Below are 15,167 nucleotides of genomic sequence, written 5' to 3'. Positions count from 1 at the left end.
GACTAGAAGTCAAATTCATTTATTTTATTATATTAAAAGAATTTTAAGTTCCCAAAATTCAGCTGAAACACAGTATAATGTACACTACATGGTCAAAAGTATTTGGGCACCCTTGTTCATACATGTTTGTGTATATGAGACAACCCTAAATGAGCTAATTGAAGCGACTAAATGAGTATACTCAAATAAAAAAAACTAGTTTTTGCACACTATTACCCAGAATGCAATGGTAAATGCCATTTCTTTAAGTTTCAATGTCCGACTTTAGCTCTGTTTTCTCTATTTGCTCACACATATACTGTATACACATGATAGCTTGACTCTGCAAAATGTTTACTCCATTTAATGTTTTATATTACATGCCTTAAACAGGACTTCTATCATATGAACTAGATTGTTAACGGTTATTTTACATTTTATTAACATAAATCTGAGTGTAAGATTAAAAGTTATGATAGGATTTTTTTTTACAATAAATGTTAAATGGAAATAAATGAATAATCGTTGATTTGGCTGCACAACTCAAAGGTTTTCTGCAGTGCTTCTTCATGACAGAGGCACAGCAATGTTCATACATTAATATTATCGGCACACCATTTCACAAGCTTCCACTTCCACCATCTATTTTTCAGTTAATTAACTTGAAGTCAGACATCTCACAATGACACACCTGTGTATCATGTCATTATTATAATGACCCATACAAAATAAGCACAAGAGAGCAATGATTAGAAATGATCCAGTGAATAGTGAGGTAAGTGATCACCTGTTGGTAAGTGGTAAGTGGGAAATGGAAGTGTCAGGGATACGTAGCTGTTATAGCGATTTCTTTTTATTATTTTAGTGTATTTTTTGTCATTAAAATGCCATTGTGTCCATTTTACATCAACAAAGACCACTGAGTCTTCTTCATGAAGACAGCCAAGTCAAAACATATGACTTGAAACCAAGTTTCTAAGGTCTTTAATGCTGTATATTTCTAACATGATGAAGTAGTCTCGTTTTGATAGCAGGGAAATAATAATACTGTAGATAAGAGAGGAGGATGGAGGGGCAGATAGATAGACAGACAGAAGCGTAGCGTGAATCCACCACAGATGACAGATTTCAAACAGAGGTGCACCCTGAAGGCTGTGTGTGCCACGGAGAAGTTGTCCATACAAGGTAATGTATGGAGAGGGCAGCCTGATCAGAGCCCAGCTGACCATCAATGTGAGGCAGGTTACACTATTCAGTAAACTTACTCTACAGTATTAGTGGGTGTGTGAGAGAGAAAGGTTAATGGCTTAGTGCTCCACTGTGGAGTTGAACCTAAAACACGGGAGGCATGTGTGTGTGTGTGTGTGTGTGTGTGTGTGTCTGGTGTGTGTGTGTGTGTGTGTGTGTGTGTGTGTGTCAGAGTGTGTGGGTGGTTCGAGGTATGGTGGCTGTATCTGTCTGAATGACTGTGTTAATCCTCATAGAACAATAGAGGCAGCCAGTCTGAATAAATCCCCTCACTTTGATCCAAACCTTTGCAGGTCACACACACACACACACACACACACACACACACACACACACACACACACACACACACGCACGCACGCACACACACATGCACAAATCTGTCCAGTGTGTCCAATGCAAGAAGACTTTTAATATAAGAAGACTATTTGTATATTCAAATAACTTTCATCCTGATTTTCTGTTGTTGTTGATCTTTAACTTAGCTCTCAGGTTCTTCCAGTGATCATCAACTTGACATTACCCTGTATGGACAAGGGTGTGACAGGACAGGAACACGAAAGCTTTTTTTTTATTGTTTATGAGGCAACAGTGGTGGACTGAAGCTGTCTGAGGGGACAAAAGGTCACCAGCTTCATGAGGTGGAGGACCAGCACCCAGGAAGTCCTGGTGCAGTCATGGTGGAACAGTTCACATCCCTGTAAATTAGATGTACGGCAGCTCTCAGATGAATATGAACTATTTAACCATTGTTAAAGTAGTATGACTTCAAACTTTGTAAAAAATAAGAAAAAAGTTTAAGTGTGATGAGTGCTGACTGTTGAAAGTTAAGGACTACAATCATGTCTACCCACAGCGCCCTTCCTCAAGCACCGAATCGGCCAATGGCAGGCCTTTAAAGAAGACGTGTCAGGGCCGCATCACATCAGTCTTCACAGTGTCATGCTCACCTCGTCATGATTAAGAGCACCAACCGCACTTGTGTCTAACATTATATTTGCTTTGATATATTTTAACATGCAAGAGAAAAGCTTAATTATTAGTTTCATGTTCATTCTGATCATCAACACAAGCAGGCGATGACATCTTCCTGTGTGTGTAAGGAGCGTCCCAAACCCTCCAGCACAGAAGAAGAAACAGGTGATGATAACAACATCCTCTGTGCTGGTCGGCCGGAGCGCTCCTCATCGTCTGGACTGGTGGCTGAAGAGGGTGGTGTCAGGGGTTGGAGGGTGGAGGGGTGGTGATGTACTCACTGTACAGGTACCTCAAACTTGTACTGAAGTACAGAACTAGAGTAAATGCACTTAGTTACATTTCATCACTGGAAAAAGCTCACCTAGAAAGCAGCAATTGTTGTTTTTAAACATCAGCTTTTGTACGGATGGAACAAATGAAAGATTGGTAAGGAAAGGTTTTAGAGGTGCAGGTAGGCAGATCTTTGTTACATTTGGATGGAGCCAGACTATTGGAGCTGTTCCCCCCGTTTCTAGTCTGTGTGCTAAGCTAGGCTAACTAGCTCCTGGCTGTAGTTTCAAGAAAGTCAAACTACTGCTCTGAAGTCGCATGAAAAATGAGAAGTCGCTTATCAAATTATAACAAATAATTTTTGCTACAAATCCTCCTCAGACCTGCTGCTTTAGACACTTTGTTGTTCTTAATTATTGTCAGCTCACTGCAAAGCCTGGCGCCGAACATATCCCCGGCATTATTTACATTTTTTCCACAGCTCAGCCCGCTTTAAGACCCGGCTCTTTGCTCTGACATTCCAAGGTAAGCCGGCTACACGCTGCCCCTCACTTTAACGATCGTCTGTAGGAATTTGTCTTCAGCCATATGTAGCAGATTAGAGGAGATGCACTTTAAGTGTTGGAGGATCAAAGAGCTTGGTAGAGGTGGAAGGCTGCTGAGGTCAGGCAGGACCGTGAATGCTCCTGTTACTTAAACTGGGGGGGATGTAAGTGAAATATATCACCACTACATGTGTGGAATCCTTTTTTCTCCCCGTGTCTCAGTGCAGGTAAGCTAGGTGTACTCATGTCACTGATGTAATGGTTTTTTTTGGGGAGTGGTTGATGCCATGTCAGGGCCTGGAAGTGGCAGCAGTGCCAGGTCCATCACACAAACAGCCTGCTGCCATTGTGGGTATTGCCAAGTGAATTATTGTGAGCAGGCAGAGTGAAAGGTTAGACGTGAGGGTCGGGTTTCACAAGCCTATTTGGTGCTTAGTTGTTATGGCAACTGAAGCCAGTCTTCAGGTGACATAAGGTACAGAGATGAGGTAAGGAGGCGTATCAAAATATGACCAGAGGTCGGATTGGTCGAACTGTTATCATGACGCATGTATGTATAAGTTTATAGTAGCTAGTCTCCTTTTTATATCTTCTCTGTTACATTAATAAACAGCCTGTCAAATCATTCGTCATTTTGTCAGGTGGCTTATATTCTAAATTGGAATAAAACCTCTGAATTGAAACCTGAGGAGTTGAGTTGGTACAGGTAACTAGTTTCTATCAGTGACCCTCTGCCCTCTTCTTTATCTCTGTTCCATCCCAGCAAGGCACGCTAAATAATTCAGACCCAGGACAGCCACAGTTGGCATCCTAAAGAAACTACCTGCGCTGAACAAGATCAGGCAGGAGGGAAGAGGACGACTGATCTAATGGTGCCATCTAGTGGTGATGAATGCAAAGTCACATGTAGACCTAAAATGTGGGAAGGCGTGTACGCCTGCACTTGTAAGGACAGTTCAGAGGGAGAGAGAAATCCCTTAAAGTGAGACTATGTGACTTTTACAAGAACTTTGACAGAGATCCGTTATTGATTTGCTGGAAGATAGTTCACACTGGACAGGATTGAGAAACCGAACTTTGTAACAAACGTGTTTATTAATCCTGTTTATTGTTCATTTTTTTATTGAATGGCTATGTTTTGTCGAACTCTGGAATGATTATTTGCTGGAAATATTTAAACTTGCCTAATTCTAACATAAAAAAAGCCACCTGGATAAATTCAAACTGTTTATGTAAAATACCCCTATCTTTTTAGAGAAAAATGTGAAAAAGTAAATGACAGTTTTGAGGGAATTAAACTAATGATCTGTTAATCTTTACAAATCTAGATGCAGGTCTAACTTAATTAGCTTAACTTAATTGACTCAAATCGCGGATTTGGATAATTGCTGCTAAGGCCTTGCCTGGTCAGAGATGACCTGTAGCTGATGGCTGATATTTGCTAACGTTAGCTAATTTCAGGTAGATATTGCTTGGTTCTTGACCACAGGCCCACAAACTTTGTCTTACTGGCTCTTCTCTGCTGTTGCTACTGCAAAAGCCTAATTTAGCATTTACTTGTCATTGTCTCTTGCCCACTGCTCATCAATAATTATAGTTGCGCTTAAAAGCCCCTGAACACTTAAGCATTTATTCATAACCTTGTAAAAATCTAAATATTCATGATTAAATAAGCCATAGACAGAGTATAATAAAAATATTAGTCATTAGTCATATTTCTTATAAAAACTAATATTCAAAATCTCAGCTTATCAGCTTCACCTCTGATTGGTGTCTGGAAATTTGTGACATCACCTTTCTCCAACTGAGCCCTGCTGCTTAAAACGAGATCTAAAAACAGAAGTTTCCAGTGTCAAGTAAGCAGAAATTCTCTAACTTTAGCAGAAATGTTTGTATCTACAGCCCATAAACCCACAAAGCCCAAAAAACCTTATGGATAAAATAAATCTTTTTATTTTTAAATTAGCTTGGACAAGTTTACTGTTGCTTTCCATTTGAGTTGACACTTAACACTGTCGTTCCTTTGTCTACAACCTAAGCAGTGAAGCACAAGCGAGTATTTTCCCCTGCAAACAGTCAAATGCATCTGAAAACTAGAATGGCACTCAGTGGAGCGCTTACCTCAGCTGTCCCCTTTGATTCAATCAAGCCTAATCCAAAATCCTATTTGTTACCAAACAGCATCTTAAAAAAAAAGACAACCCTCTCTGAGAACATATTTAAATCTGCTAGATCCAGATTTGTATTATGAGATACAAGCCACCTAAATAAGGCTGTTTTTTTTTTATCATCAAGATCCATGTATTATTCACTGAGAAATTAACAAACATGTTCACAAACCAACAGACCCAACCAAAGAAAAAAAAGGACACGGGTGAAAACATAACCTCCTTGGCAAAGGTAATCAAAATCCACAAAAAGGACTGTACAGTGGGTGGCTAAAACCATGTTTGCATTTATTATGCATTGGTTTTGGTTAAGATAAGGCTTAAAGAAACATAGTGTAGGCTAAAGACAGATTTCGTGGGTGAGTGTTATAGTGGGGATTAATTGAAAGAAGAAGCAGCACTGACATTATGCTGCATACACAGTTATCCAGGTTGTAGAGTGTGCTCAGTACAAACAGCATCTAAACTGTAATCAAAACAAATAGTCACTTCTGTCAAAGTTAACTGAATAAGACAGGTAATTACAAATAAGGTTTCTATTAAAATCCATCTGAAATCACATCTGCTTGTTTTATTGTTGAAATAAAACCAAAACGACAATATGTTAGCTTTTAATCAACCATCTCATCCGAATGTTTCCCCTCCACAGCGTCGTCATCCATCCTCCCCTTCCTCCCAAACTGTTCTATAATTGACTCTGAATGCTCTGCCAGTTGCATAAGACACGCGTGGTTGTGCAACCCTCTAGAAAATACGAGTTTGGGATTAAGAGGTTTATTACAGGGTTTCTAAATGAGCGCAGAGGGAGGATTTGGGAAATCTCAGCAGCGGTACTTTTGCTAGAAGACATCTGAAGAGGATCACAGGCCAGAAACCCATCGGATGTGTGTGTGTGTGGACGTGTGTGTGTGTGTGTGTGTGAGGCATGACTAAGGGGAATTCTGTCTAAAAGCATTAGTCCCCTTGTTTGCAGCACAATCTGTGATGACTATGCAAACCCTGAGTGGTTTTTCCATTTGGGCTTACAGTATTTACAGATGAAGTCATCTCCAGTGTAATAGCATCTGCTGCTGAAATGACCTAAAACACAGAGACAGAGTAGAAGGACACACAGATTTCAGCTATATGCAAGCGGACAAGTTGAATGGTTTGGGTGTTTTACTTATGCTTTCATGAGGAATTCCTCATTTATTCCACATTAAATCAAATACCTCCATGACAAATTGGTCTCCTGTGAAAAAGAAAACCTTAATCAAGACTCTGAATTCACCAACTGTGCCTTAAACCTGCAATAGCTGATTTTCTAACCACTTGGTGGCGGCAGAAACAAGCTGTGAACACAACATTCAACACCTTTTAAGTCGACATGCCAAACCTGTTCATATCCAGTAGATATGTAGCAACATTATCTCTTATCTGGAGTCCAATTTTTTGTCCATAGAGCTCTGTAGCTGCTAAATGCACAATGTTCACGAGCTAGGCTCTAACTTTGTATGTTGTGCGTTTGGTGCTGAGCGGCTAATGTAAAGTAAAAACCAAGACAATGAGCTGAAAGATAGTACAGTGGTCAATGCTGCTTAGCGGAACAGTGATAATTCTCTACAGGCAGAGCCCTCTCGCATAGAAAAAAAACATTTATTTAATGACCCAAAATGATTCATTATAGCTGCTTTCGTGACCAGGTAACATGGTCTGATGTTGCCTGGAGAAAACTGTATGTTCATGTGACCCTACAATGGTGCACGAGTGCCTGCCAGCGTACAGCACTTCAGTCAAGTGGTTCACAGCACTTCTCTCATTACCAGGCTGCATTAATAGCTACATTAATGTGAAATCATAGCTAATTAGTCTAATGACTGATAACAAAGGACTGCCTTTATTTTTGCTCAAGTCACACTCAACTGTGCCCTTTTCATATCACCTGATCAGTGATGTTCAGTAATTCTCTAAAAGCCTCTAAATATCTTTTTTCTGATCTCTACAGGTATGTAGAAAGAACTCGAGGACTGCACATGGAAAGTCATCCCTGTCAGTACATCAGACATTTGCTTATGCAAATGCGAAGGTGGAGCCTTTAGTTATCAGCCAGTTAGCCCTCAGTAGCAGCTTAATCCACACAAACATGTACTTCTTGTCAACAGAAGCCGCACTTGGCCGATGGTAAGACACCTTTTGACTTTTTCTGTCTGTTGAGTTTTTAAAAGCAGCCAAGAATGATGAATCAAGAATGAAAATGATGGTAACACTCAAAAGTCTGATCCACTTTCATGCTAACATGTTTGAATCCTTACGTAGGCTGCTCACAGACTGTATGTCTGCGGTGAGGAGGTGGTGGCAACATGGCAACCGCAGGACAAACCAGGCCAAAGCTCTACTGAGGACAAGACTACACTGATCCTCATTGGCCTCATTGGTAGTCTGACTGCAGACACAGAAGGTTCTTGTGATTACCTCCCGTAATCTATGGTCTCATCTCAGGGGTCAGGGGTCAGTTGACTCCTGTTTCTTCCTCTCTCACTTTCTATCCATTTCACTGTTCGGTTCTTCAAACCCCTCTTCTTCGTTGTCCATTTGATTACATTCGCAGTGTAAGAGCAGCGATAAGAAGAAGACCACTTCATCACATGATTGCTGAAATAGGGGCATAACCCGGACATAAGTGAAGACGACTGACTTGGATTCTGTTTCTTGAAGAAGACGCTCACAGACAGACAAAAGGAACATGCAAAGGTCAGTGCGTAAATGTGTCATTTTTGGGGTCTGAGGGGATATGATAGAGGAACCCACCTTAAAACTTACATACATTTCATCTACTTGTTTAAACTAGGTTAATGGAAACGGTTATTTATGTTTCGATCATAGGTTGTAAGGGTTATAGTTAGTAGTGAAAGGGATGTATCTTCTAAAAACAGAAATAATCAGGTACAAAAATGAACCTTATACCTCAACTATACAGCAGATTCTGCTATTTTAACAGGCCTGTTAGAGTCAGGACACTTGAGGATGATGAGGTCATTCCCTCAGTATTTTTCCTGGGAATTTGGGGGGATTTCACAACCTTAGGAGGATTCTTTTCTGCAGTTAAAACTCACATTTTAAAGCTAGTTACAATATTTTTAGACCCAGTATTTTGAAATAGGATTCTGTATCCCTCAAAGGGCAGAGAAGGCTTTGAAACAACACTTTCATTGTGACCGTATGTGTGTTTCCTGGAAAGACCAATTTAATTTGGTAGTAATTACGGAAAAGAATGTGACAATTATGTGTGTTGACTTTCAAATGAAATTCCTTTATGTAACTGCTCCATAAAAATAAAACTTGCAGGAGATTGTGTGTCAAACTACTACAAACTTGGGCCAAACCAATTTGGATTTTGGGCCAAACCAAAACCAAATAAATCATTTTAGAACCATTTTTAAAGGGTGGGGGGCACAGTATGTGTGGGGGGACTTTGACTGTGACCTCAGTATTTCTGGCTACGGCCCTGATCACTGCAAAACCTGTTAGAAAATATTAAAGAATCTGCATTTAAAACTAATGACAAATGATATTGTTGAGGCGTTTTCATACAAGGTTTTAAGCAATTGAACATATGCTTGAATAGAGGAGATATACTGCACCACAATATGTAAATAATAACACTAGAGTAATATGTGGGTTTCATTTACAGTCATGCTTAATGACGTTAAGATGGTCCATTGTTTACCCACCTGTTCTGTAGCTGATCACTACATGACAGTGGCTGCCACAGGGCGGTGGTAGGGAGAGGTGTTTCCGCTCATGACGTCCTGTCTCCGGAGCACCGCTCACCGCCAGCGGCCCCTTTAAGAAAGCAGCGCCGAACACTGACGAAACCTCCTCGGCCGCGCTCCCCCGCTCCCCCGCTCCCCTCTGCGAAATCAACAAGAGACGAGGAGGACAAGCTAGTATCTGCGAGCTCCGGGGCCAACAACGGCGCTGGTCAGGGCAGCTCTCCCCAAAACAGGAGGGACGCAACTGGTATTTTTCTCTCTCTGTGTCTCTGTCGGTGTCTGCCTGTGTAACCGCTCAACACTCAGCGGGAGACGACATTTCGCTGCTCGGTGCACTGAAACAAGCGGATACTGTCGGGATGGATGGACCGAGTGAGCTGTCTTCGCCGTGAGACTGGCGCTAATTTGGACGTCCTGAGCAGCAGGTGTACTGACGGATAAAGCGGACTAAAGGCAAATCTCAGTGTTCATGAAACTTTGCTACGATTTACGTGCTGGGTGAGGACACTTGTTTTTTCTCCTTTATATCCTTCTTTTGTTTGAAAATTAAGGGTATTGTTTCATGCCAACCGCCTGTGACACTGTCTGCGTTCGCTGTCACCCGAAACGCGAATTATTTTGGTGTCTTCTAATGTAACAGATTAAAAAACATGTCCGACCATTTGGGGGTTTATTGAAACCGTTAACTCGAGGCCTAACGTCAAACTCCAGCTTGTTAATTCAGCCCTTGACACGTTTTCTGTAATGTAAAGGACACATTTATATTCAACAGTGCAGTCTGGGCTTAGCTAACGTCAAACTGCTGTCGTTCAATGGAGTCGTGAACGTGAAAAGTCTTAACGGTCGCCTGCTGTCAGTGCAGCGCTTCATTAAAAATAACGGTCACTGCTGCTTTTTAAAGGACAGCTTCGGGTTTTTTTTCTGTGTGTTTTACCCACAGTCACACCTAATTACATAACACCGTGTATTGATATAGCCTAGCTACTTTGTGTTCATATTGTTTAATGTGTTTTGAGCAGCCGTTGACTCAGGGGGCTTCATCCATTCATGTTCGTGCGGTCTGAGAATGAACTCGCAGGCTTGAAACTGGAACTGAAATCCATTACAAGCACTGATATGTAGACCTTGTTTTAAAGCTGCACTATGTAGTTTTGAGGAAGACGTTTTAATCTCGAGATTGATACATCTACGTCTTTACAAACAAACTCTTTGTTTTCCCGACTGAATAAACAAACTGACCTTAAAGGACAACACAATTTCATACTGTTCTACTTTGTTTATATGTGGCGGACTCTGCCACCTTTCTAGCTTCAAACAGTGTTCTGGCAATCTCATTTTCCCCTTTGAACAGCTTGTTTATTCAGTTATGGAAAAGATAAATAACTCTTGAGTTTGTATTTTTATCTCATCACTATTCTGACTATCTGTATTTCTTCTCCAAAACCACATAGTGCCCCTTTAAGTTTTGTCAAAGTTACTAACCCGCTTTACTTGTTGGTAAACAAAGATTTGAGAGGAGCCAGGGTGCTGTCAAACCAAGATTAATTTCCCATTCATATCAGTGGGTAAGTGGAGAGGAGCATTTGTTTTCTGCCCTGAAGTGATCCCGCCTGGTTCCTCTCCCACGAAGTTCATATTTGGTTCCTCTTTGACCTGACTCAACTTTGCCCATCCAATTTGAGAGAGAGGGCAGATTGACCAGTTATTCAGGCCAATATTGATCGTTTGTATCATGGTTTATATAACTGCGTGGTGAAATGATAGCAGCAGAGTAGGAGGGATGATGTGTTGAAGGCACTGAGGGCAAGGGCAGAGGTTGGAGGCTAACAACAACAAACTATTTTCATACCGTCTCCTGTAGCTCATGCCTAATTTTCCTCCCAGCGTGTGAGTAAATGTCACCTCGCCAACTGTGGTCTCGCTGTGCTCTAAAGCAGGAGGCCACTGATATGATATTATCCCTCTCAAAACACTCATGTTTGTTAATATCAGTTAACTCCTCTCAATCCAGCGCCGAGTGCGCCACGGAGGCATGCTTTAATGTCGGTCATTGTTATTGTCGTCACAAGATAATTGCAAGTTGAAGCGTTGTGATTTGTGTGTTTGACATTTTTAAAAGAGAGCCCTTGGAAATTGGTTACCTTTTGTTGTCTGTGCCTCAGAACAACGGTGAAATGCGGGTAACAAGAGAAGAGGGACAAATTATTATTTTATTATTATATAATTTTTTTGTATTGATTTAAATATCAATGGTGGTAATAACAACATAAATGACTGTGCACATGACTTATCGTGTCGAAAATACAAGCTGACTTGTATGGTTCAAAATGACGTGCACGTGATGTTTGGCTTGAAAAACATATGCCATAATAACTGACTTTTATTTTTGTTCAGTCAACTACACGTTGCCGGGAGGGTTGCATTAGTTGGATGGATAAAAGCTTGAACATTCTTCCTTTTCCTGGCATTTCTTCCTTATTCTTGTCTCCTTACTACTTAGAACGTGTCTAATATCTAAAGTTCATCATATCTCCACTCTCCTCCCTCCTCCCTTCCTCCCGCTCCATCCCCAGGGATGACTGCAAATGAAAATGGGAGGCTTGATGAAAACATTTACAATAACAATGTTTATCCTGATTGAGACTGTGGTTCAGCTTAATGAGAATGTGGTTATTCAGTAGTTGCTTCTATTACAGCATTATTGTTTAGTCCTCTTATACCATTCTTACTAGTGTTGTCACAATACTAAAATTTCTAAAGGAAATCTGAAAAATTGACACAACAATGAGGGCATAGACAGAGTTTTATTAAAAGATAAATATAGAGCTGGGCAATTTAAATATATTGTCATTATCGAGATATGAGTACATAGAGTGTCTAATCTTTTGGATATCGTTTTCATTCATTTTCTGAACTTGCCAGACTGTTCTACTTGTTCTAATACTTGTCTTTACCCACTTAGTTACTATATCCACATTACGTGATGATTTATCAAAAAACTCTTCTTCTTGTGAGAGAACCCAGTCAGAGAGGGTATTTGGTTAAAAAAATTGTAATTTCCGATTCTGTCTCTCAGTCCCAGCATTAATGAAGTGTTTTTATGGAGATTTAAGAACATCAACACATGTATTGTGTATCTAGAGATAGCCTTAAAATACTGTAATATAATTTTCAGGCCATATATGTCAACTCGTGGTAAGACAATAAAAAGAGTGAGAAAGTCAACGCAAGTCATAGCGTCCTTCTTGAAGAGGGGTGAATATTTGCGTATCCATCTGGATGTCATGTTTCCTTCACTGTCTGTCAGAGCTGGAGCAGAATACCTGTGACTTCTGCAGTGTCATTTCACCTTGGAATGAATGCTAATTGTACTCTTTTCCATATTGACAAAGGCCAGATGTTAGTGGTTGTTGGTGGGTTTTTTGTCTAGTTTGAAATGGGTATAAGTTAGAATGGCACCTGCAACAGTTTGTTTCATTACACAAAGTTATTCAGCATGGCAGTAGCTTTCTCCTAAGCATCTGTTGCCAGTCTCTTCATGAATGCAGGAAAGTGAGCTGAACAAAAGTTACAGCTTCTCATTGGAACATTTAAGTAATTGCTGGCAGATGAGGTTTTTAAAGGTCATTTCTCTCCAGTGTCTTATAAAACCCTGCACAAGTTGAGATTAGCTCTACAGGTGAGTCTCTTGCTGCACTGAACCTTGTCTCTACAGAAACCAAACACCGTGGATGATGATGACAGGATGGTCTTGCATGGTTTTATGCACACATTTGAGTTAGAGCACCTAGACAGGAAACAAGGTTTGTATCAGTCATGAAAGCGGAAACACGACACTGGCATTTCCAGCTAATGAGTGCTTATCGTCAAACTTTCTGTTTTTCAGAAAACAAAACCTCACTGCCTAATGTCCCAGAAAATACACTTGCACAGAAAGTGGCCTACTTGTGTGAGTGCTCTAGCTGTGTTGTACTCAACAGTATGTGGTTGTTTCCACTGCCCCCCTTCCCTTTCACGCATGGTTGATAGGCAACGGCTATATGGGGGTAATTGTAGAAAGAGCTACTCACATCTCACGTGGCTATACTGTGCCAGTATCCTCCTATGGATGTAGATAGCCATGGGTGATAGTAAGGCCACCTGACTGGTTATTAAAGTAAGATGAATGTGTTTGTGTACAGCTGAGAACACAAAGGTTTATAAGTGTACACTAAAGGCTATACATAAAAGAATGTGATGACTGTAATGGCACTCGTAAAAAATGCATCATGGTTACCAACGAGGATGGATATCTGAAAAAGGTTGCATGCTATACCTCCAGTCTTGTAGTGTGATGAATACATAGGGCTGCTCTGTTAGAATGAGGATTTCTTTGCAAGTTGCTAAGACCTAGAGAAAAAGCAATCATTCAATTAACTGTCGAGTTGATGGACTAGAAGTAATACTATTTTTAAGCAAGATTTGCAAAAATACTTCTAAAATATGATTATTTTCTAGTTGTCTATGATAGTAAACTGAATATCTTTTGAGTTATGGGCTGTTGAGATCCAAGCAAGGGGCCATGGAAACTTTTGATTAGGCTATTTGCTGATGTACTATTGACCAAAGGATTCATATTATTTTTAGAAAATAATTGCTTGATGAATAGATGATAACAAATCCCTAGTTGTGGCCAGCTGTTTGAACCAAATTATTTCACATCTTGTATCTTGAACATGATTGACCAAGATTGGACATTTTAAATGAATGTTTGAATGCCAATCTTGTATTACATATTGTACAAACAAAGGCTGCAGCCAACACAAACTATATTTTATCAATCTTCCCATTATTTCTCAACCAACAAACTAATTGACTGGTTTATAAAACATCAGAAATTGGAGGGAAATGCTGTAATTTCCCTGTCCAAACCCAAACAGAAATAAAGTCAATGCACAGTCATATAAAACATGACGTAAGTGGCATCCTCATTTTAGAAGCTTGAACCATCCTAACATAATGAACGACTGATTGATTATCAAAAATAGGTCCCGATGAATTTTCTGTTGATCTGTCAATCATTTCAGTTGAACACAGAGAAACTCCATTTGCAGGATTTGATGATTCCTTCACATGATTTTATTCTGCTGCAAAAGTGAGAGATGCTGATGTAGGCCAAAGGGCATTAGACTGCCTGTTAGCCATGAATGACCGTGATTGGCTCTTACAGTGAATGTGACCTGTGTGACCAAGAGTAACCTCTAGCTACTACGGGTCATTAGCAGAAGATTACCCAGACAAGCCTGAGCATACACGCACACACAAACACACCATGTATTAGACTTGTATAGCCAATACACACGGGGCTTGTAAAGTTACTCACCCTTACCTAATGTATGCAGAAAAAAACAAACACTATCCACCTGTGTGTGTCAGTTTGTTTTATGTGCATGTGTGTGTGCATATCTTTGCCGCTCTATTATGTTTGAGGACTGCAGCCTCTCCCGTTAGTCATGACTTCAGATTAGGTAAAGGTGGATGTAGTGTTTGTACATAACTAAGCATTGTATCATGAGGCCTGTTTGTGTGTGTTCCCGGTAACATTCACATAGTGATCAGACCTTGAGCTAAGGCCCTGTACTCCTCCTCCTCCTCCACCTCCTCCTGTCCTCTTTTCATCTTTTCATCCTCCTGTTTAAGATGGTGCTGTTGTAGAAACTGCCTCTGGACTGGAGGAACCAATCCTCAAAAAAAGGAAATAAATAAAGGAGAGGTTGTCTGACGAACACTGCAGTGAAAGGAGGCAAGGAATAGCATGGGAACAGCTAATGTGCTCTCAAATACAAGCTTAGTTTAAACAAATGAAGGCTCCTTTTTCTTTTAGTTTTTTATTGTTTTGGCTGTATTTATAGTAGTTAACCACAGGTAGGTTGAGATGACCGGAGGCTCACAGAGCTGTAGCGTGATATACTTGCAGTATAAACTGGAATCAGGTGGTTATTGTGAGAACAGGTTTCATTGTGACAGCTGTCTCGACAAGAGGAGGGAAGTGTTTATTAAGCTGCCAATCACCATGTTTCCACTCGCCCCTCAGCGAGGAAAGATAAACCCACCAGTCACCTCCTGTGTGTGCCACTTATAGGTACATATGTGGGTGGGTTGCCGACATGAGGAAATTAGGTGTTTGTTTTAAGTTCATGCACAAAAACCGTAAGCTGCTTTAATGTCTATCTGTGGGTACATCTCAA

The 15,167-nt window shown here is 40.5% G+C and overlaps 1 protein-coding gene across 2 annotated transcripts in view; it reads left to right on the top strand.

Annotated features, from left to right (window-relative positions):
• The first annotated feature begins 8,925 nt into the window (after window positions 1-8,925).
• gramd4a (GRAM domain containing 4a) overlaps window positions 8,926-15,167 on the top strand; it is a 49,230-nt gene continuing 42,988 nt past the window's right edge. The window contains exon 1 of one of the 2 annotated variants that reach the window (XM_084346164.1): window positions 8,926-9,438. In XM_084346164.1, the coding sequence (XP_084202290.1) occupies window positions 9,410-9,438 (29 nt within the window). In that variant the 5' untranslated portion in view covers window positions 8,926-9,409. The remainder of the gene's footprint in view (window positions 9,439-15,167) is intronic. The other variant, XM_084346163.1, reaches the window with a different exon arrangement.

Source organism: Pagrus pagrus (assembly GCF_965226575.1).
Source record: "Pagrus pagrus genome assembly, chromosome: 23".
Classification (NCBI taxonomy): domain Eukaryota; kingdom Metazoa; phylum Chordata; class Actinopteri; order Spariformes; family Sparidae; genus Pagrus; species Pagrus pagrus.
Note: the sequence above shows the minus strand (reverse complement) of the source record. Positions and strands in the feature narration are given on the sequence as shown.